This window comes from Anser cygnoides, chromosome 12 (genome assembly GCF_040182565.1).
Source record: "Anser cygnoides isolate HZ-2024a breed goose chromosome 12, Taihu_goose_T2T_genome, whole genome shotgun sequence".
NCBI lineage: Eukaryota > Metazoa > Chordata > Aves > Anseriformes > Anatidae > Anser > Anser cygnoides.
In genome coordinates, this window is record NC_089884.1 from 20,797,941 (window position 1) to 20,822,500 (window position 24,560).

Below are 24,560 nucleotides of genomic sequence, written 5' to 3' on the forward strand. Positions count from 1 at the left end.
ACAGCAGTGCTTTCAGCTCAGTCTATTTGGTATTTCATCATTATTTGGAAGAGTATCAAATCGCTGTTGATAAAACTTACCAATGGCACAAAAATGGTAAAATGCTAAAAATCACGGGGAGGGATTGATTAGTTGCATAGTCAAGTGGGCTCTTTTCAACAATATGAATTTTAAATCAGCAAACTGTAAAGGAACAAATACTAGAGGTGTTGATGAACTGGGCCTAGTATTATGGCAGAGAAGCAACAGAATGGGAGCTGTTAGCTGATTGCTATAGCTATGGATGTGAACAGTCTTTCTATGAGAATAACATCAAGTTGAAATTTCATTAAATCTTCAGCGGGTACCCATAATTTAAAAGGACATAGAAAAAATTGGGAAGGGTGTTCCACTCCAAAGCAAGAGAAGGTGGAGAGGTGAGTGCAAGTCCCTTCCTCAGGGAATGGTTTGTTGATTAAAAAATCTGGTTAGTGTAGTGTGGAAAAAATGTTGTGAGGTTCAGTACAGGAAACAGACTTAGGACAAATTCAAACTAGAAATGAGGCACACATTTTGAATAGTGAAAATAATTAACATGGCAAACAGTTTACATAAGGACATGTTGGATTCTTCTTCATTGTTGTGGTTGAAACGGAATATATTTAAACTAAGACAAGTATGTTTTGTGTCAAATTGTAGTTCTGACTTTGATGCAGGACTTATCATGTGAGCGTCTTTGGCCCGTCTTGAACAGCAGATCAGACTAGATGATCATAATTGTCCCTTCTGGCCTTAAACTCTGTAAATTTATTTGTAATCTGGTTGTGGTCTCCCAGCACAGATAATTCCTATGACTAGTATGATCAGGTTGCATTTTGAGCAGAACTGGTAGAAGTTTGAATAGGTTATACTTCCTCACTGTTTATGCAACCTACTATACAAATAGACCTGTTTCTACTGGGCAACATGTCTGTTTCCAGTTATCTACCAAGTTTTTGTTCAGATTTTACAAGCAACATTGAATTTTATTGTTTTATTGTGTCCTGATATAAAATAGTTTTTGTGAGATGTCTTGTGTCTTGTAAAATCAAAGTGGTAGATAGATCAGAACTGTGATTATGTTGCCTAGATAAGTTGCTCTCTACAAGATGTTTTTTTATTGTACATATTGGGATATTCACTCTTTCTACTCCACTCTGAAAGGGTTTGCAGTAGTGCAAACAGGGCTGGAGAGTTAGGATAGTCATTGTCTTTGTGAACAATGAAAAATGACTCTAAGATATGAAATGCAGACAATTATTTTGAAAAAATCATGTTCCCTCACTCCTACACGGCAACCTTAATTTCTGTGAACTGATATTAAGTGTTAAATAACTCATCCAGATGCTGCTCTTGGCAATATAACCTGGGTAATCATTACACTAAGATGAATTCTCTGAAACCTTTCTTCCAAGTGTGAGATAAAAACAGGTTATTGTTATCTTCTGGCAGGAAGTGTGCCCTTGCTCTCTTACTCCTTTAGTATTCTTTGAACATACACAATTACAATTGTTGCTAGTGTCCTGAAAATCAGGGGTCCTTTGGGTTTTCCACTGAAACTGGATTGGAGTTTTGGTTTGTTTGGTTCAAGTTAGGCTGAGCTTTTTTCCCATAGAAGCTTATAGCTCTGTTTTGTCATTTGTATAGACTTACACAGGCCTTATTGGTTGTTAATCTGAATGGATGAAATAGCATCTGAGTATTCTTGTCAATTATTGAATTTAGGAAATAGTGAAACAGTAAATTTCAAAGATTCAAAGATGATTTGCTCAATCGTACTCCCTTCTCCCAGTGCCTGCCCTTGAAATAGCAACAGTTAAGATTGCTTTGAAGTACACTAATCACTGCCAACATTTTGATCTAAAAGAGAGAAAAAAAAAAAAAAAAAAGGTTGAATACTCCCTTGAATACTCCCTTTGAACGATGTTATTTGGCCAGTGCTGTAGTGTAAAGGTGGCACAGTGTGTTGCTACATGTCGAGTCCAATTGCAGACCTTCCGTATTAGATCTTGTTTCTAGCCATGCAAGAGGTGGGAGCACCACAGAGGCAGTGTACCAAGGTGAGGAGAGATTTGAACTTTTTATCAAACCATCTCAGTCAGTGTCTTATTTCAGTCCAGTGCGTATGGCATTTGTGGTGAGCTGTGTCCAGATCTCTTCTGCTAAAAGGAAGCTCACTCAGCGGAGAGGCCTTTGAAAGGAAAATGCAATGGCATCCAGTGCACCCTCAGTAAGTTTGCTGATGACACCAAGCTAAGTGCGTGTGTCAATCTGCTCGAGGGCAGGAAGGCTCTGCAGGAGGATCTGGATAGGCTGGAGCGATGGGCTGAGGTCAACTGTATGAAGTTCAACAAGGCCAAGTGCCGGGTCCTGCACCTGGGGCGCAACAATCGCAAGCAGAGCTACAGGCTGGGAGATGAGTGGTTGGAAAGCTGCCTGGCCGAGAGGGACCTGGGAGTATTGGTTGATAGTCGGCTGAATATGAGCCAGCAGTGTGCTCAGGTGGCCAAGAAGGCCAACAGCATCCTGGCCTGTATAAGAAGCAGTGTGGCCAGCAGGTCTAGGGAAGTGATTGTGCCCCTGTACTCAGCTCTGGTGAGGCCGCGCCTTGAGTACTGTGTTCAGTTTTGGGCCCCTCGCTACAGGAAGGACATGGACGTGCTCGAGCGAGTCCAGAGAAGGGCGACCAAGCTGGTGAGGGGTCTGGAGAACAAGTCTTACGAGGAGCGGCTGAGGGAGCTGGGCTTGTTCAGCCTGGAGAAGAGGAGGCTCAGGGGCGACCTTATCGCTCTCTACAGTTACCTTAAAGGAGGCTGTAGCGAGGTGGGGGTTGGTCTGTTCTCCCACGTGCCTGGTGACAGGACGAGGGGGAATGGGCGAAAGTTGCGACAGGGGAGTTTTAGGTTGGATGTTAGGAAGTACTTCTTTACCGAAAGGGTTATTAAGCATTGGAATGGGCTGCCCAGGGAAGTGGTTGAGTCACCATCCCTGGAGGTCTTTAAAAGACGTTTAGATGTAGAGCTTAGCGATATGGTTTAGTGGAGTACTTAGTGTTAGGTCGGAGGTTGGACTCGATGATCTTGAGGTCTCTTCCAACCTAGAAATCTGTGATACTGTGATACTGTGACTTCAGGGCTCTGCAATTCAAAATAAAAGTATGTTGCTGTGCCCAGTACTTTAGACTGAAGGTACTTCACTAGTGCAAAATATTACCAGTTAGCATATTTTAACTCAGTTATATCTGTTTTTAAATACTTATTCCTTTGAACACCTCCTGCATGATTTTAGCAACATTAGAGCAGCTTATATTACAAAATTCTCTTTCACCCTGCCGAAGTGTGTTATCCAGCAGTTGACATAGCGCTTGCAATACTGGGACACACTTATTGATAGCGTCACTTAATGTGCCATGCAAACACACACTGAACTATCATTAGAATAAAAGGAAGTGATCAATACAGTTGTGTTAAAGATTTTTATAAAGGCATAGGGGATGTGGAAGGGCTTTTCAAGAGGAGTGAAAACTCAAAAGTGAGAGCATTCAACCTTATAAAGTCTGCTGTTTTTCACCAGTCTGATTACTTAGACAATACTTGAAATATCTCTGTTGTGTCAGAGGCTTTTAGTGACAGTTGTGTAATTGACAGTAACTGGGGGACAAACTTAAAAATCACGGAAAACAGCTCAAAAATACTGCAGTATGTGCATGTTGTAGAAACAGCGTTAATATTTGTCCACATTCTGACTGGCAGCACAGCTGTCAGGGTTTACACACTCCCAAACAGCCCTGCAGAAATGTAAACAAATCCACAGCCGAGGTCTTCTCTCCCCTTATCCCTACCCTGAAATGCCTGTGATGGGGCTGGGGGGTGTGCGTATGTACGCGCATGCACGTGTGTGCAGACTTCCACCTGAGGACAGAGAAGCCCAAGCAGAGGTGATGCATCTCAGGGTCCATAGGAACTGTTTGCCTGTGCATGACTCCCACTGAATGCAGACGTACTTCTTGGTGGTAGAGCACCAGAGCTTAATCAGGTGATTGTGAAAGACTCAGAAGTTGCACTGAAATGTTTAAACCTGATTTCTTCCCTTAAACTATGTGGACCCAGGCCTAAAGCATGAACATTGTTAATTCCTACCTCTTCCTCTGCTGAACACCTATTGTTTGAGATGTTATGCTTTCCTTCTCGAAAAAGGTCAATTAACGTGGTTGATGTAAAGCTCTCACATCTCATCATTTAGCTTTAGGATTACACATGGATTTAGGATTTTCACTCCTTATAATTTACTTCAGCCCTGTCTAAGTTACAGCATGTATCCAGCTACTGTTCCACGTATCCAGTCAGTAAGCTGTCATGGTCAGTTTGAGTGGACTTGTGTTGCATCTCGTTAGTAAGTTTCTGTGATCAGCAAGAGAAGCAGCTTCTCAAGTCTTTCCCTACTTTCAACTGAGCCTGCAGCTTAAACAAATCAGAAAGTTTGAATGCCTTTCAATTTTGTTTTAATCAGATTTTGAGGTTATTTGAAAAGGGTGACTTTCCAGATGGTTTGGTAAAGTACATAATGTTATACAGCTTTTTGTTTGTTTGTTTGTTTTTCTTGTTTTCCTATGGAGGAAGTTTTTGAAACAAATTTTTCCATTACAGCATTTGGAAGAGGTTGGCCATTGTCTTTTGGGCCACTTAGGAGAAAAAACTATGTAGAGAAAACAGTTTCTTCTTGTTGTTGAGCTCCCTGATAGCACTAATTGTCAGTATTGACAGCTTGCAAGTTTTTCACATTTCTGTCTCTTTTTGTGAGTATTTCTACACTTCTTCCTTTAAAATGAGCTCTGTATTCCTAACAGGTGCCCTGCAAAAATTTAGATGTACATTTGGTTAGACATACATTCTTTTTGGATATATGTGTATGATTGTGTGTAAATATTTATTATGCATGTAATATCTTCTACCTCTTTTAAAGTATAGGACAAACAATAAAAGTTTGTACAGGACTGAAATACATACTTAATTCATGAATATCATCTTACATGTTTTAAAACTTTATTCAAGCTAATCCTAGGAAAGCACTTATGATAGGTAAATTACAGATTTTACTACTTGAGCATTAGAAGTGCCATTAGTACAAACTTAAAAGATTGCAAAAACCAGTAGATAATGCTAATTTCAAATAAAGAAGTATATTTTGTACTTTTTTATTACTTGATTTCTATTTTATTTTATTGACTACTTTTTATTTTAACTATATGTTCTTACATGCTGCAATCATAATGTAGTATAATGATATTAATATTTTATAGAATCTGTATTTATACTTCTTTATTTAGAAACAATGCAGTAGGTCTGCAGATCTTTGAATCCTTCTGGAATGGTGCCCTCCAAATAATGATAAATTACTTGTGCAGTATGCCATTTGCTAATTATATCCATGATTTACTGCAGAGCAAGACTTAAATCATTCATTTCAGTCTTGCGTAACAGTGCCATAAATTTTTTAGGTTTAAAAATGGTTTCCATGTGTATAATTTAAACAAATTTTAGAGCAATTGTATACACAAAATATTGCAACCATCCATTTGTTACATTCTTTGTCTCTTTTTTTTAAAACTTGTACTTTTAATGATTACTGTGGTTGAAATTGTTATGCTTCATTTTCATAATCATAGCTTTTAATTCTACAACAGTTTTCTACATGTTAGATTAAGAAAAAGATGGCTAATTGTGTGTAGATACCATGTCATTCCTGAATAGCCCAACATTCTAGAAACCCATTTTAGAAATATTCAGCTTATAAATTAGTCTTCAATTAAAGACGTTTCTTTTTAAAAAATGAATTATTATCTGTAAGATCTTGTTTTCAAGCAGCTAATGTTGATTTTTTTCTTCACTCATCCATACACCAAAGTGCAGTTAACTCTCTTCTCTTGTATTTGTCTTTTTATGCATACACATAGGTGAGAAGCCTTACAAGTGTCCACATTGTGATTATGCTGGTACTCAGTCTGCATCCCTCAAGTACCATTTGGAAAGGCACCATCGGGAGCGACAGAATGGAGCAGGACCACTCTCTGGGCAGGCGGCAAGTCAAGATCACAAAGAAGAGACATCAAGTAAAAGTTCCATGTTTATTAGACCAGATATACTGAGAGGAGCCTTCAAGGGGCTTCCTGGTATCGACTTCCGAAGTGGCATGGTCTCGCAGCAGTGGATGTCAGGAATGCTGTCTTCTGGAGATCAGCAAGGACAAGCAGCTGGCATGTCATCTGAAGTATCTTCAGACAATATGAAGGGTTCAGACATATCTTCCAAAGGAACACACTTCTCTGAACTTGGCCGTGCTTACCAGAACATGGTTGGGAATGGTGTGAACTTTCAAGGGTCTTTGCAAGCTTTCATGGACAGCTTTGTCCTAAGTTCTTTGAAGAAAGAAAAAGAAATGAAGGATAAAGCTCTGTCAGATCCACTTTCAGCAAAAGCTCTGGGTTCAGATGGAGGTGAGGAAAAGATCAATAGCAAGTCCTCACAGCGAAAAACAGAAAAGTCACAATATGAACCTCTTGACTTATCTGTAAGGCCAGATGCAGCCTCCCTCCCAGGTTCATCTGTTACCGTGCAAGACAATATTGCTTGGCATGGCTGCTTATTTTGCTCCTTTACAACTTCATCTATGGAACTAATGGCTCTGCACCTCCAGGCCAATCACTTGGGCAAGGCTAAACGTAAAGACAACATCATAGGGAACAACAAAGACCAATCTAGAGAAGCTTCAGCCTCAGTTAATAAAGTGAGCTTGCTCCCCTCTTCGGTACAGTCCAGCAAAGAGGCAGTAGTTTCAAACATGCTTAGCCAGCTGGACTCAGCTTCTGAGAAAATGACCCAAGGACAAAATAAAGAGACCCTGGGAGAGCAAAAGAGTACTGCCTGGCCCAGCCACATGGAATCCACTTTTTGTAATTTTACAACAGAATTCTATAAGCAGTTTGGTGTTTATCCTGGTGTTATTGGCACGGGAACACAAAATTCTTGCACCAGTAATGAATCTGAAATAAAACCACAATCCGAAGATGACCCAAATATTCTGCTCTCTGACTCTGTAAATAAAAGTGCTACTGATGACCTTTCTGACATAGCTTCGTCTGAGGATATGGAATCTTCCAAGGAAGAAAACATTGAAGATGAGGACATTGAAATAGAACCAGATATTATGAATACGCAGTTGTCTGCCCTAAACAAGGAAAGCAGCGAAGGAGGCAACAATATACAAAATGTGGTCACCTCACAACCAGCACAAGGGCTCGTATCACCACTGCCACAAGCATCAGAAAAGCAGTGGCACAGTCAGAATCTTCTATCCTCCCATGAAACTGCACAAGGAGTGATGAAAGCCGAACAAGTTCAGGGTCCACAGGTCCTGGAGAAGCAGATGAACATGTTGTCAGTCCTAAGAGCTTACAGCTCTGATGGCTTAGCAGCCTTTAATGGACTTGCAAGTAGCACAGCAACTAGTGGATGTATCAAGAGACCTGACTTGTGTGGTAAGTTTTAGACCTTCTTTTAGACCATTTCAGAAAACACTTGTGCAGAATCATGAAGCTGCTCTTTAAATATACTTAGTCATGTTTGTTAGTAATACATTTTTTTAAATGTTAAACCCTGTGGGCCAAATTCTAGTCTTCTATGTGGTCTACTCCATTGAAATCAACAGTGCTGCATGCATATACTTATACAGAGTTTTAGAAAGAACTTGCTTTTAATCTAGTGTAGCAGCAATATAGACTATCTGTGCTAGTGGCATCTGAAGGGGATATTTACTGCTTTAGCATACTCAAAGGAGGAGAAAGTTTTTAAAAATTCACATGGTAACTTGCAAACTTTTCAGTATTTTGATATAAGTAAAAACCCAAGAAAAACACTGGATGCTTTGCCAGGCAAGCCTTGAGCGTGCGCACGCTCTCTCTCTCTCTCCCCTCTCTCTCTTCGTCTCTCTCATTCTGTTCTTTTATTTGGGGTGCATTCCATTTCCACAATATTAATTAAATAATAGGCCAAGTAGATGGAATGCATCTACCTGTAGTGAAGAAGTGTTCTTTTCCTTTTTCCCCTTTTTTTTTTAATTTTATTTTTCTAATTTGTTTCAATGGCACACATACAGTAGTTGCCTTTGACCATTTTCACTATCCTAACCAGAGGTTGTACAAGTTGTGATTTGCCTAATTAAGAGTATGTCTTCATGTAATTAAAACAACAATAAGCCAAACAAACAAACCCACTTTGTTACCCTTACTAGTATGATTTAGAAAACTGCAGATTTACTTCCTCATATCACACATCACATTTGACAAAAAATAAAGTTAAATCTATTTGGAACAAGTGAGATTGAGGGTTTTTCAATTTATCTCCAATTTTGTATGAATAGTTCTTGCTTGAAAGAGATTTTAGAATGTAAATCCTTTGAAAAACAGTATCACTTTAAAAAGCAGAGTCAGCAAAGGACAGAAAAACTTCAATAATGCTCATCTCACTTAACCTTCAAACTAATCAGAAAACTCATTGTCAGAGCTGAATAATGTATTCAAGTTTAAGAAAAAAAGGAAAGGAAAAGAAAAAAGAAAAGAAAAGAAAAAAAAGGAAAGGAAAAGAAAAAAAAGAAAAGAAAAGAAAAGAAAAGAAAAGAAAAGAAAAGAAAAGAAAAGAAAAGAAAAGAAAAGAAAAGAAAAAAGAAAATGTGATCAAAAATTATAAAGCCTGACAACTTAAAATGAAACCCTAAATCTGCAAACACTTAAGAGTGGTTACCCTGGTTAACTTAAGGTTAGTGGGAGCTTTGTTTAACTTTATTAGGAAAGAATATGTGCTTACAGCCATAACAGCTCCTTCAGGCCCCTTTCTGCTTTTTCTAGTGCATTAGTTGGTCTGAGAAAAAAAGAAAAATTTCTCCCAACAAAGTTTATCTTGCTTATATTCTTAGAGCATTTTACCTTCACAGTATTGTCGCTACTTAAACTGAATCACAAGCCCAAGTATTTGCATGGCTGAACTTGTAAATTCCTGTGTCTCAGTTCACTAAGAACCAGTTAAGAGAGTTGGAAATATTTCCAGGTTCTTCAAAATCAATAGTTAGATTTCTGATATTTGAAAATAGTTGATACTCAATTTCAGTTAGCAGCTGGTAAATTACTACTCAGATTTTTCTTCTCTATATTTGAGGATTACAATCAATCAGTTACAGAAAAATGTAGCAAAGAATCTAAAGAAACAAAAAAAAACTTTGAAAACTAAGATTAGTTGCTATGTACAAAATATCTTTATCCATCTTCCCAGACATAAGATTTTTAAAACAATGAAAAAACCCCCTAACATTATTATTGAAATGAGGTCATGTTACTTGCATTAGTTTTTTGTTTCATCTTCCAATCAATTCAACAAACATTTTATGATGGCTTGAGTTTATGTGATTTTAAAGACCATATCCCTTTCACAAGCGCTGCCCAGTGATAATGCATTTGACTTGAAGCATGAAGAAAAAAAAAAGCAACAGAAGCTTGTCTGTTCTACTTTTTAAGCCATTTTTAAATGGAAAATGCAGTGCAAGTCCTCCTTTCTCCCCCCTCCAAAAATAGCTTTTTAAAATTCTTACTGACATTCTATTGAGTATTTGAGGAATATAAGTATTAAGGTTGAGTATTTAAATACATCATTTCATTTTTCTTGATATCTCACAGCAAAAATAGATGAATATGAACAATCCCCATGTGAGCAGTTCTTATTTATTTCACTCATTTAGACACCACCCTCTTGAAAGTAGTGTTTTTTGGGAGTTTTCATTTTCATTTTACTGATACACTTGATACACTCCTTGCACAGCAAGGCATGGTGCTCTTTTCACAGTCAGAATATAGTTGAAATAAAATTGAAATATCTCAGCTTCAGTTAGCTGAGATTGCATCTTTGATTGGCCACACTAATTTTATTAAACTTCTGGCTGCATTAAAACAAACTTGGATTTTCAGATATCCACGTGGATCATTTATAGCTGGCAGATTTTACCTTAAGATACTAGGTCAGTTTTTAAGCCCAAATCTTGGTATAAGAGGCTTTGATTTCTAGAGGACAGTTCCACCAATATATATTGTTATTTTGGAAAGTCACCACACATAGGGGAAGCAGTCCTCAGTTTCCCCATACGTAGAATGAGAGAGACTGACGATGTACACGTAATTCATTTATACTCCTATCATGCTTCAGGCTGTAGGGATGAAAGGCACAATTAGGAAAAAAAGAACTATAATTACTTTATAATACAGAAGTTTCCATGTCAAAATGCTGCTGAGAAAAATCATTTTTTTTCTTTTTGTAATAATTCTCCTTTACATATCTAGCAGAATAGGAAAGAACAGAAGGGAAGAAGAAAGTATAATTGATGAATTTTTAGTTACTCCTGACCTTTTCTAACTTAACTGTAGTTGGTTCCAGAGTCTTAAGTGACTAAGAGCCAATCTTGCTCATTTTTGCTACCACGCATTTGTCTAAGGCCAGGGAACACCTCTCATGCTGCTTGGCAGCCAGCAGCCCAGAGCAGAGAGGAAGCCCAGGGTGCTGGCTCCATGGCCTGGTAGCTGCCTTGAGCATCTGTGCAGTCTGCTTTTAGTCACTTGCTCACTTGAAAACTAATGCTTGGAATTTGTAGACCTATTTTATATTTAAGTTTTAGAAGACGTTTTCCATTTCTGCTCTTCTCTTTCTCTGCCTGTCTTCCATTATACATGTACCTGAATCACAGTACTGTTCTATCTCCTGTTCCAAGTCCCTAATTTACACAATTTGCACAGCATCTATATATGACAAGACTCTTTTCTATCTCTCCTTCTCTTTAAGTCTTCCTGCTTTGTGGCTAAGATGGTAAAATATCCCTACTTGCATTTTCTGCTTGAGATGTACCTAGGCTTTCAAAGAACAGCTGGTGGACTACAGAAATATTGGCCAGAGATGGTCCTGGGCATTAGCTGGTTGCTTAATGGGTTAGTGCTACTGAACCCACTCTTAATGATGACCAAAAGTGTTAGTTCCATGTTGTCTCTATAAATCTAATTTGCTTCCATTCATGCTTGCTTTCCTCTGCAATTAGCACTGTTTTCTCCTGCATAGGCTCCACCCCATTATCACTTCTTTCACTGTACGAAAGTAGGGCGGGGCCCTTCTTATGTATGGTAGCAGCTTTGAAGTTCTTCTGCAAAGCACTGAGCACTTTCCGTTTCCTTTGAGCAGAAAGTGTTCAGCATTGCACAGAATTATTAAAACGTTCAGCATTGTAACTTTCTGAAATACCTTCCAAATGTGGAACTGTAGCACAGACAAGAGGGCTGGGCAAGAGGAAGATCGATTGTGGAAGATTATTACAGCTTTATTGTCACATAATTACAGTGCTCTACCCCAATGTTTAAATAGTGAATTTAGTCATTGTAAATTGCTTCTTGCCACAGGTGTCAAAACCAAAAAGATTATAATGGTAACCCCTTCAAGACTACCACCAACATATAAAACACAGAAAAAGATTTTTAATTGTTTGTGGTGACTTCACCCTATCGCAGCTCTTTTAAATTATAAAATCCATGTTAAACAGAAGCAAAAGGCCCAAAATATCCAAGCACTAGGACAGCTATGGGGTAACAAAAAATCATCAAACTGCAGTACACGTAACCATTTAAAGCACCCCCTAATGCAGTTAAGCAACCCAACATTTTGCCCCGATCAGCCGTTGAAGGAACAACCAGAATATTCTTCTCCTTCAAGGCAAATTGAAACGCTATCGAAGTTTTGCTGCAGACCTTTCTTTACCCAGCGTGGTGCCTGTGCAGAGGTTTCATTAGTCTCAGCACAGGGCCTGCTCCTGGTGCAGGAGCCATAGTGCTGCCAGGGGATCGGCGCCTCGGCCTCACGCCGGGGCTGCAGCCGCACTTCTGGATGTCGCAGTGCCATTTGCATGGCAATATCAAACCAAACTCATATGGCTTGCTTCCTTTTTTTAATTAACTGGGAATGCCAGTGATCCAGTGAAGTTTGTGTTGCTGGATAAAAGGGCTGGTCTGTGAATAGCATTGTATTTGCCAAATGGTTCGCTAGTCATTTCAGTACAAACAAATGGATGGTGTCTGTAAGCCTGCAAACACTGTTGACATTTAGCCTTGTTTATGTTACTTTCCTTTTGCTGCATATTTTTGGCTAGAAAAGATACTGTCTGAATCAACATTGACTTCCTAAGCAGAAGCTAAGGACCCAATCTTGCATCCCTCATTCCCGATGAGTGGGACTACTTACATGATTAAGGATTGTAGAATCAGGTCCTATGTTTATTTGACTTTAAATTTCATTGCTATATTCATGTAATTTAATTTCATTGTATTTTGTTCTATCAGAAATCAGTCTGGTGATAAGTTTGGTATCACCATTTTGTTTACTGTTGAAAACTTATTTCTTACCATTTTTCATACTGTGGTGTAACATTCCCATTCCGTTCATGTTTCTGGAAGTTAACCCCTAAAATATCTGATACAGCTGAGTGCTGAGTACCTTCTATTCCCAGTGAAACTGGAGGCATTCAGTCCCTCCCAGCACCAGATCTGAAAGGGGGATTGTGTTTGCAAAAGGAGGCCTTGGTATGTGCCTTGATTTCAGACATCAGTGGCCAGCCGCACCAGGGCAAATCCCTAGCACAAAAAAGGCTTTTCTTTTCTTTGCAGAGACAAAATAATGATGTAAGCTTAGAGCTGTATGATTTTGCTCTAAGTTTCATCTCCCAAACAATATATTCTTATTGTTTTTGTCATATCCAGGTCAAATTTAAATTATAATTTAGGATTAGGCAGAGGCATAGAGATGTTTCCAGATCTTTCCAAAGTAAGACAATGCTCTGGTTTGTGTTTCAGTTCAGGAACATATATTCTTGTGTCTGAGGTATAGTATTTCCTATAACTACTCATAAACAGGAACAATTTAGATATCTTTGTAAATCAAAACTAAGTGTACAATTAATACCTATTATGAGGCCAATTTTAAACAATTAATTTGACAGCAATTATAATTTTATTTCACAGGCTTTCAGAAATAAATAACCAAATTCATCTTTGTAATCTAAGGAACTTAGAATATCTTTATGCTGAGATGATCTTGTTATGCATAGTATTGCATATTTGGGATTTCTGGGGGTTTCTCCCACGTATCTACATACTTGTAGTACCAGGGATAAGTAATTACCTGAGGTTTATTAATTGTTTCAGCAAAGAAAAAAAAATATATACCTTAAGTGTAAGCATTGATATATGTATACACAATACATCCACAATATATAACAAACCATCATAATAGTACAAAAATAGAGGTCCTGAATACGTTCTGTTATTTATGTGTTTGGCAAGCTTAGGGAATGGACTTTAGTATGAGTGAAAATTCTCTTAACATTTTTAAGGTTATTTATTGTCATTTCTATTTGAGTTTTTAATGGTCCTGTATTTTGTAATGCTTTAGCAGGAAAAAATACTGTAGTTACCTTTTTTCATATTCTTTAAGCAATATTTCTAGCTTAATATATTGTGCCAGGTTTTCCAATATTAACCAAGAAAGACAGTAAAATTCAATGAACAGCACTCTGACATCCACAATTTAAAACCTGTGATTGAAGTGAAATGTGTAAACTTCTAGTGGGTTATCATGTGCTTTGGAATAGAGTATTGTTGGAAGTAATTAGAAAATATATTAAGGTTTCCTGGTAATGAAGGTATGTAAGTTTTAATAATTGTTGCTTTCTGAATAAGTGTCAAACTATATCTTTAAATGTATATGGAGTTACAAGTTAGGTCACTTCTGAATGGAATGTAAAACAATACTAAAATGCTTCAATAACTTATCTCAGTGTTGCTAATAAAAAAAAAAGCTGTTAACCATTAGTGCAGTTTGGAGTCATTTTGTTAATTCATTCAAGAAAACCCTCAGAGAAACTCTTTTATCTTTCGGTAAACCAAAGACCACTCGTAATCCACAGTTTCTTCATGCTTTGAGAGGCAAGCTCTACAAAGCAACTTGTTGGCCTTTTTAAAGGGTATATATTAAGAATGCAGTCTTCTAATGAGCAGTCTGTGACTAGAACAACGTAATGTGTGGTTAGACAGGTGCATAAGGAGACATTAGACTTGCCTCATCCGGCACAGAAAATACCTTGGGAATGCAGGACCTGTTCCCCCTGTTGCTAGTAAAATCTGGTGGACATTTTTGTGGAGGCCAGTGGGTTAAACATGCATAAAGTTGGATGGATTACGTGTGTAAGTACTGGTGCCTGGGTGCTGGGCCAGGGTGAGCTACTGGGCCAGCCCTGCAGCTGAAAGTATAGCCATAGTGAGTAACAGACATACTGCCTCTATCCCAGGGGAGAAATACTGTGAGTATATGTCCTGTGAGCGACCTTTCTCAGTTCAGCTGGCCCTGTCTTACATTCTTACAGTCTTCAGTACTTCTGGTAGTCCTTAACTCTGCTTCTTATCCTTCATGGAAAGAATGTGTGGTAAACATCATGAGACTAGCCTCGCTCCTCACCTTCACATGCGGTTCACACTAGATAAAGAAAGTGCAGGAAACCAAGCATCCAGTCACATTAGTCCCAGTAGTATCACTCAGGCCTCTGGTAAGTGTTTCCAGGAGGGAACCTGTAAGAGGTGGCCAATTGTTCGGTGCACCACTTAGTATGCAACGGAAGCTAAAGGAAAACATGGCTAGGGCTCCCAGTGTCACATCTTCATTAATGCTGTCAGTTTTGAATAGCATATTGGTACTTTTTATTTATTCCACCAAAACACCCTGAGTCAGGACCTGACATTTTAGTGTTCTGTGTCATACTGAGAAAAATCTGTAGTTCAGCAGTAGGACAATTATATTATTTTGGAAGGGCGAGAAATAATACAGCATTTGTGAGACAACTGTAACATTTATCCAGACTCAGTGTGAGATTGTTCTTCCTTTTATTTGGAGAGCACTTCCAAAAAAGTATCAACTAGGAGCAAAGAAAAAAAAGACAAGAAAAAGTGGCAATTATGAATCCATTTAACCCCCACAGGGTATAATCTCATTTTGTGTAATACCGCTGGCTGTTATATGCCTAAACTTCTATGCAGCGAGCTGTGAATATAGTCCTTATTGTCCTGTGGGCAATATGACTAAGGACAAAATATCTCTGTAATACAATGGAGCATTTGTCTGAATGGTGTAACCTAAGGTCCATAACATCAAATCTAAAGTTGTAATTATACAGCTGCAGTCACACCACTCAAGTGAAGGCTGTGTCAGCACTTGTATTATATAAGAAATCCTGTTTTCAAGGGTTGATGAGTCATATGCAAAAACTATTTCTCACTAAACAATTGTTCTGGTTGTTCCAAAGCAACGTCTAGGTACTGGCCTTCCCCCAGTAGGATGTGGTCATGCATTCTGCAATATGCCACAGGTTAGCTTGGCAGTTTACTTTGTTAATGAATGTATCTTCTCCGAGCTGCCTAAAAGGTTTGGGTTTCTGTGCATTTTTGTTATTGTCGAAACATAAACTAAAATGCAAAAAAGTTCAGGCTGCAGACAACTATAAGCTAGGATTTATTTTCCAGTTTGTCATTCCCAATGCTGATATAAGTTCTCTGATCTGAATGTTTCCCTACAAGATTCCTGTCACCATTTCATTTTTTAGATATGCCTTGAAATTGACCGTTTCAGGCTAACAGAAACTTGTACTGCCATTTGAAACAGCCACATGTTTGCTGGCAACAAGCAAACAGGAAAGAGGTTTATTTACAGCAGCACCACAGAGGTGAAAGAGGAGCGCTGTGCATCCCTCCGGCACAAACGTCGAAAGAACACTCTTACGATCGACAACAAATATTGGAAATCACAACCATTTTCCTAATACATGAAATTTTTAGATACAAATTCTGGATGAGAGTGACCTTAAACAGCGGATTCATCTTTCCAAAGCATTTCCACTTATAAACCAGAGTTTTGGAGCTGCTCCCACGTGCAGCACTCACACCCAGAGCCTGCCGAACCCGCCACATTGTCTGTGGAGCTCGAGTGAGTTTCTTTAAGCTGATCTCTGACACAGGGTTTCTGTAGCGCCACTCCCTGCATAGAACAGCCATTGTTCAGCTGGTGGAGCAGCGCTGGGGTAGGAAATAGCATCCCATGCTGGGGATCAGAGAGGGAATTGTTCCTTAATTATCTCTTACTGGAGGAAAAACCCAAGGCATATCCCAATATGTGCCATGACTCTGGCAGAACACAAGTCTGTTAAATAAGGTTTGAGGAGAGCAGCCCACGTTCAGAAGCTGGCAGTCCTCACTGCTCCTGCAGGTCTTCCTGTGATTCACCCTCTGACCATGGAAAAAAAATAAGTTTTCCGTTTTGGATTCTCCACTGTGAAATGGGAAATAATAGTACTTATCTCCCTGGTAGGAGTGCTGTGAGGATAAATGAATTAATTAATGTTTGCAAAGCACTTTGAAGATGAAGAACATTTATATAAGTCCTCAGTGTGTAAATGCTTTCTTCTCTGATATAACTACAGTAAGCTATAAAAAATTACTGATGAAAATAAACACACACAGGAGCTATGTGTTGGATGTGGATAACCCTTCTATGTCCTTGCAGCACTCATAAAGTTGACTTCCCAAGCAGCCCAGTACGGTGAAAGCTGTGCTGAAACCTGCCTCCAGCATCAGCTCCTACCTGAGCCAAAAGGCAGGTGCCCAGGGGCTTTCTGCACCTGCAGCAGCTTTTCAGTATTTTGGCCATACTGTCTTTCAACCAAATCCACAAATTTTAACCTCAGGGCTGTTCCAGGTGCCAGCTGGGCAGAGCTGCCCCTTTTGGCTGTGAACCGCATGCCTGCCCCAGCCGTGCTGCAGAGCTGTGCAGTGCTGGTGCTGGGCAATGGCAGGGTGCTTGGCCCCTGGTCCCCATGGCTCTGCAGGCTCCCCTGTCCTCTGCTTACATGACCGCATCCTTCTCGGGGCTGGGGACCTGTCACACTGTCCCCTCCGTTCCAGCACCAGCATTATTCTCAATACTCAGTTCTCCTGGAAGCTTGGCAGGTCCTGGGGCATGCACTCACACTCATTGATCTGGTGGCTGGAATTGCCTGTTGTAAGGGTTTTAATTGAATGGCAGTGACTTCAAATCACTATTTGTAAGTTAAATTTTTTATTGCCTGCTTTCCGACATTACTATCCTAGATTAAGCTATTTTTAAAAATTATTATTATTATTATTTTGTGTGTGTGTGTTTTTGGTTTTGTTTTGTTTTAAGCCCAGGAAGTGCATTTGGTCCAGACCAGTTCCCATGTCTAACCAGGCATGTTAAGGGGATGCAGGGAAGGCAAACCAACATGTCAGCCATGTAGAGATGTGACATTTATCAAGAGAGACATATACGAAAACATTTATGCGTTGAAATGAACAACTTAAAGACCAAATCCAGGATTTTTTTAGGACTGCATAGACGAGTTTGTGAACCTTAGGAGAAAGGTTCATTAGAAGACACATTAGCCCTAATTGTGTCTCGTTTCACTCATCCCTTTGTGCAGCTAGCCCTGCTCCAGTTGGTGCACTTGCTTTTGCTTTTACATCGCTGTAAGAAGACCTTCCTGGTAAAGCTCTTGCTGGATTGGTTGGTATGGCAGTGTGAGCATGGAGGGGCACAGCGTGCTGCTGCTGCGGGTGCAGGTCCCTGCTCAGCCCTCCTCCTCTGCTTCACTCTCTGCTGAGTGTTGGAAGAGGGTTGCAGCTCCTGCCGAGGGAAGCCCGCTGCCACACCGAGGCCCATCAGCAGCACGGCCAGGCGCCTTCAGCTGGCTGCTGATGGACATCCCCGAGTTCTGACCGGCACTGGTACGCACTCAGCAGAGCGGCCGGTCTTCCTATCCCGTAACATGAGAACAGTTTAATAACTGCGGGGTTTATGGGCGTATTCACTAAGCGTAACTTTTCATTGGGGTGAAAAAGAAAAAGGAAACAAACAAACAAACAAAAAAAACAAAACACAGTAAAGCTTTCCCAAAGGATAGAGGTGGGAAACCCATTAACGTGATGGCTCCCTCTTCAGTTGCCAAGATGACTGATGGATGGATAAGGTCAGAACATGAAAACCAAGCCATGGGGGATAGAGCAGGGAGGGGAGGGGGCCCAATCAGTTGAATAAAAAACTGAGTGTCAGTGCTGGGGAAGGACAAAACCGGCACTCCCACTAGAAAAATCCTCACCCTCTACTCTCCTACTGTTTGTTTGGGGAAAATGCTGCAGCTTAATCAGAATTATTTACAAGATAATGGTCCATTGTTTGTAGTAAGACAGATGCTGTCTGTGGGAATTTGGTGTTTTATGCTCTGTGCATTACAGTGCCATTGCTGTGTACAGATGGGATCACAGTGGTATTGTTGTTATCCACTTTTTGGAAATTTGGAAGATCCTTCCTGTAAAAGGAGGATCCTTAAATAGAAAAAGAGTTTTCTTGGACCCAGAACTGGGATTTCTCTTAAGGTAGACTTGTGTTCTTATGTGTATGGCAGAAGAGGAATACAAAAAGGTAGAAACTCTCTGGTTTGGACCTGCAGCATGAGGGGTCCCTAGAACAGCTTTACTTGGTGGTGGTGGACATGAGCCTGTGGATGGATCCCGTGTGTCTGTCCAAAGGCAGGGAGATTCTGATGGGCTACATCCGTGCTCCTCCTTGGGTGGGGGCTGGCAGCGCCAGCTGGTTACAAGGTGGTGTGACAGGCATGCAAACACCATGGGGAAAACAAAACAAAACAAAACAAAAAACTAGATTTTCACTGGATTCATACTAAAAAAATATCCCAGAGAAAAATGTTTTTTGTTTTTTTTTTTTTTAGATCAAAATGAGAGAACTTCATTTAAAATTTGTTTCATTCCAGTGAAAACTCCATCTTCTATAAGCATCCCTTTCTGGCCCAATTAAACCATTTAATGTGGAAGCCCAGAACCTGGCAAAGGGTCCCCCGGGCAGGCAACCCTGTGCCACATAACCTCACTGCACCCAGGGAGGAGAGTCCATGTGTCCATCCTGTCGGCTGCCTGGGTCTGTCTCAGCAGCACACGGGGAGCAGCAGCACCCACAGGTCTTCCCCATGTGCCTGGGACAAGAGGACAAAGTCAGTGTGGTGCAGAGCTCTGCTCCCCTCTGCAGGGCCGTGCCTCTCCCTGTCCTCCACCCTAAAACCACCCAAACCCTGAGACAAGAAGATCCTCCTCGGGTCACTGTGCTTTGGAGCAGGACCTCCAGGCACAGTGCAGGACAAGGGGGTGGAGGGGTTGTGTGTATGTGTGTGTGTGCGTGTATGTGAGTGCATGCACTTCCTCTCTCAAAAAATCTGCTTTTAGTGTGAAATAGCTCACGTTACCTCAGCAGAGACCGGTGTGCGCCAAAGGCAACCAAGAGACGACAAATCACCAGAAAGGTTCCAGAGGGGATTTTGAACATCCACGTCTGGTATTCCAAGATCCATTAGCTTTCAGGTAAAATGGAAAACAATAACCATCTTTTTTTGTATGCAAGATAATTAAGCTGTCTTTCTGTCATGGCAAAATATCTGACTTTCCCCGGAGAAAGCAGAGGGAATGGGGATGGGGAGTGAGACAGGGAAGGACAGGGAATGGTTTAGTCAGACTCTTCATGGTATCATGTCCGTGTTTTGTGAAACAGAGTTCTCCAGGAATACCCTTGAAGAGCAGGACTGGCCCATGAGGTTGTAATTCCTGAGTTATTTGATTTTCCCTATGTGTTTCCAGTGGGATCCGTACAGGGAGTCCAAGCTTTTTTCTCCAAGTCAGCATTTATTTGCAAAATCTTAATTTTGTATTTCCTGGCATTTAAACTTTTCAGCCTAATGTTCTAATACGGATTCTGTCTGTCTGTCTAAATAAAACTTTGCCCTAATGAGGGCACCATCCATCTCCCTAGATAGAGCCATAACGACTTCCAGCCTCAGTGTAATTTTAGCTGTGCTCCTTCCCCACCCTCTTCTCCCCACAGCTCTTTGTTTGGGGTGTAAATTATCTGTTTTGGGACAAAGTTGTGCAGAATTTCATTTTGGGTCAAGTGACTGAGCTATTGTGTGAGCCTCTGCTTTCTCTCTGAAAAGGGGGATTTTGCTTACTCCCAGTTGTATGTTCAGTGCCTGCTTATTTGCAATTTCTGTTCATAAGACTATGGGTTTTCATGCCAATGATTTTCTGTTTGAGTTATTGGAGTAGGGAGGTTGTGGGAGCATGCCAGTGTCAAAGGTTGTCGCTTGAATGATAATTAATAACATTATCTGACTGATTATGTGTTTAGATGTCCAGAATCAGGAGTGAATTGAACTTGTTAAATTTAATTCCTACCTCCGAATATCTGACTGTTTTCCGTGGCTGGGAGACTGGCGTGTTCACGAGTCTCACATTTGCATAAAGGACAAAACTGTGAATATAAAAGGGCAACAACTAATGAGGATTGCTGAAATTCTGAGCTTCTGGCTTTCGTAGGGCTTCTCCTACGGTGTCGCTGGCCGAGCTTTCGACAGGGAGAAGAAAGCCCAGATCGGGTGCGTGATAATGTTTATAGACCCCAGCTTCATTGTGTCAGCCTCTGACTGCAACGTTGAGTCATTTGAGATTGGAGATTATGTCTTTTGAGGTCCCGAAGAGCCGTTTCACATGTGACCGATTACCTCTGTCAGAGCAGAAAGAGACGGGTCCCACCTCGGTGGGTGGGATTTGAACTCGTGCTTTCAGAGGTCAATAACAGGGTTTTTAGACCTTTGTGCCTCTCGGTCCCTTATAGCCAGACCTTTTCTGTTAAAACTGTTTAAATTACAAACCAGTAATAAAAGGATCATATGTGTTTCCCACTGAACAGGTTCTTTAAGGCTATTATGATAATTAAAAACATATGGTGCCTACACAAGTCAGAGGGAAACCACAGATGTACAAATTAGGTATTATATAAGGTTTTTCTTTTTTGCCCTTTTAAAAATAAGCTAGAGAAGTACAAAGAGATAAAGATGGTGATTTTTCTGGAGATGGTAGGTAGCATTTTGTTGTTGTTGTGTTGTGTTGTGTTGTTTTTTTAATCATGAAATATGTAAACTTCTTTTCTTATACATAATCAGAGTAAACTCTTTCTAATACACAGGAAGAAAAAAATCAGTAGCCTAAGACTGCAGTATTTATGGAAGGAATAAGGAAACACTTTGTTTCATGCAAGTTATTGGAGACCAGGAAACCTTTTGCATTTTTTATGATGTTTCCCTGCACAGACATGGAGGATTATATTTATTAAATATTGAATTATATTGAAATTGGATTGATGCAGCCAAAGAAGGACATTTCTTTGTATTCCATTTTTTCTCCTTTTAAAAAAGGGAAATGTACTAATATTGATTGCAGTACAAGTAGTCATTTGTTTTAATTTAAAAATATAGGATTGATTTTGAGAAGGTGATAAATACTGCTAATAAAAAAATTCAAAATGGGGATTTATAATGATTCTCTGTTAAGTCAATGGTTTAGTGAGGCTAACTTATAATAAAAGTAGAGATGTGCTGAACTATCCATAACTAATGGGTTATTTGCCATTTGCTAGTGCTGCAAACTTTCCTTGGTTTGTCAGGTCCTGCTACAAGAGGTGAAATATATATCATCGCACGCTCCCTGCTCCTTGTTTCGTCATTCTTTGACTAAAAATGGGCAGCTGACGGCTTGTGGCCAGCTGTGGGGCCTGTTCCTGTGCCCGTACAGCCCCAGCGTAGCAGGGGCTGGGTGCCAGCGTGGGCTGGGGTGGGTGAGCGTGGCCAGGCTCAGCGCTGGGGGCACAGCACTGGCCCCGCAGCACCGGCCCCGCAGCACCAGGCTGCCTCCTGCTCATGCCAGCGCCATGGGCCCGCACTGGGTGCGGCTTGAACTCTCACTGCCACCCCCTTTGGGCCGGACTTGCCAAACTCTTAACTTCTTTTATCACCTGTCCTTCCCACTCAAAAATGAGGCTCCCCACCCTTTCCAGTAAAAAAAATAAAATACAACTGCAGTAAGCAAGCAGGCCCTGAAGGCCTCCAGCAGCCAGCCCCAGGCAGAGGCCTGGTGCCACCGGCCTGCCACAGCCCCTCAGGTGTGGAAGCCATCACGCAGGCCCGAGCAGGCTGGCTGCCCACAGCCCAGGCCCTGTGCTCCCTCGTGGCACCCATCCCACCTGCTGCTGCATTCACTCCTGTTGTCACCTTTACGGCGTAGCAGCGAGTAGGCAAATCCGGGGCTTTTTTCCCCCCAAAGAAACTTGTAAAAGAGCAAGAAGAACCCCAGGCTCCTAGGGAAAGAGGAGAGGGAAGAGCCTCATGCTCTTCCTTCAGGTTCCCAGGAGCGGCAGCTGAGCAGGCATTTCTGAAGACAAGCTTTTCTTTTATTGAGTGAGTGATAGCAAACTCGGTGTTATTTCGCATGTAGGTATTACCATTTTAACTTTTACTGAGGTAAAATAACACCTTGTCACTCAGTGCAAATACCAATCACAAAATGAATTAATTGTAATAACTGTTGTCAACAGAACAAAAGACTTGTTGCTTTCCTAAGCAGATTTCAGTGCCACTGATAACTATATACAGGGGTTCCCATTGGGCTTATTCAGTGTATGTAGTCAGAACATAATTTCATCTGTCTTTCTCTGCACTGTGTTATAAAAGTCTTGGAAACTGAGTTAAAAAACCTGTATTTTTTAAATACCACTAAGTATATGCTTTTCCAGTGCTCATGCTTTTTTCTTAAAAAACCCTAAACATTTTCACTTAGTTAACTAACACTTTTTCATGCCTAATTTATTAAAAATTCACAAGCTTCTAACAGTCTGTAGGATCTGTTTATTTACCTTATGCCTTGAGGGACAGTTTCTTTCAGAGAAACTACAGGCAGCTTTTTTTGTTACACAAAATACATTTTTACTGATGTTTCTTCTTTAGCCAGTCATCTTTATACAAAAGAAACAGTGCTATCCCAAGAGATGGGTGAAGCTTCCTTTAAAAAGGGGGAAGTGAGAAAAAAGTAGCCAAGAAATGCAAAATTCCTCATTCTTGTTCTAACCACAAATTTATTCAAGCTAAGTTTGGGGTGGGTGGGGGGGAGAACTAATTAACTAACTTCACAAAGGAGCCTCAGTACAGCAGGAGTTGGTGCCAATACTCTATATTCATTTTACATGGCTATTTAGCTTAATAGTCAAAAATACTATAGCATATCCTCTATATTTTCCTGTAAAAGCTATGTGTTTTCTTAAAGAAACATATATTATTATTACAGCCTGAGACAGCAATGAAGACCAAATGCCACTGGAATAAAAACTAATCAGGAACTGACCCACAGAGCAATCAAAGGTCCATTTTGCATCCCTACTTTAACAGAATATGTACTTCAGTTTAGATTGCTTCCCCCCTCTTCCTTTTCAAGCATTACCGACATGCTTCAGTACTTCCTACTCCCCCCCCTCAGGGGCACAATCACAAACTCAGATAAAATACAGGGAAAATTCATTATCCGTGTTATCTTCCCCCAGACATAAGCCAGGAATCAGGGAACATCCCACAGAGCAGTCGGAGCAGGCAAGGCTTCCCAGCCCACCTTGCAGCAGAGGGGGCGAGAGGCTAACGAAGCCCCAGCACAGCAGCCATGCATCGTTAGCTGTGCCAGGTCTTGCTGCTCCCATCACTTGCCTGATTAAAATGGGGTGCACCTTGCTGCTGCTGGGCCTGCTCTGCAGGGGAACAAGCAGTGCCTTGAAACCACAGCAAGGTATTCTGAAAACCTTCTTTATGCACCCTGGGTATCAGAGGGCTAGGAGTTCATGCACCCTTTTTTGTGCGGTTTGCAGCAGTGTTGCCACACAGCCTTCGTTCAGAGGATTGCTGTTTTTCCTCAAACCCTCTGCTACCAATGATGCTTGGTCTATCTGTGTTTTTGATTGTGGGTCAGTGAGGTGTTTCCATGTTGGCCTGGCTTGCTTTCCATGTGGGTGTGCCACTGGCAGGGCTGCAGCAGGGTGTTCTTCTGCCGAGGGGGAAGGATGTGCAAAGTCACAGCTCGGGCAACATGTGACTCCAGCTACAGCATGTTTGTTCTCACTCTTTTATTTATTTATTTATTTTTAAGTAGTTCTGAATGTGCTGAAGTGATTTTTCTCTCATGCACTTCCCACGGCAGAGGGGACTGGAATATCCATGACAATGCAATTGTGCTGGAGCTTAAGCAGTTTTGTTTAAGCAGCCATAAGCTAAGGTTGTGGTTGCTCCTGTATGGATGCATGAGGATGTGGGAACGATGGGCAAGAGCTTCTGCCATCTCTTGGGGCTGTGTGTTTGGGCCCTCGTCAGAGAGAAGGGGCTGAGGGGTCAGTGGGGCAGTGTGCTGTGGTGCTCAGAGCAGCCTGTGCTTGCAGCACCTCACAAATTGCTCCTCAACAATTCACAGTTTACCCATGGAA

General features: G+C 40.8%; 1 protein-coding gene across 21 annotated transcripts in view; it reads left to right on the forward strand.

The window, feature by feature from the left end:
- ZNF536 (zinc finger protein 536) overlaps nucleotides 1-24,560 on the forward strand; it is a 343,101-nt gene that overhangs the window by 217,595 nt on the left and 100,946 nt on the right. For all 21 annotated transcript variants that reach the window (XM_048073316.2, XM_048073327.2, XM_067004235.1 and 18 more), the window contains one exon: nucleotides 5,972-7,552. In XM_048073316.2, coding sequence (XP_047929273.2) covers nucleotides 5,972-7,552 — 1,581 coding nt within the window. The remainder of the gene's footprint in view (nucleotides 1-5,971; nucleotides 7,553-24,560) is intronic.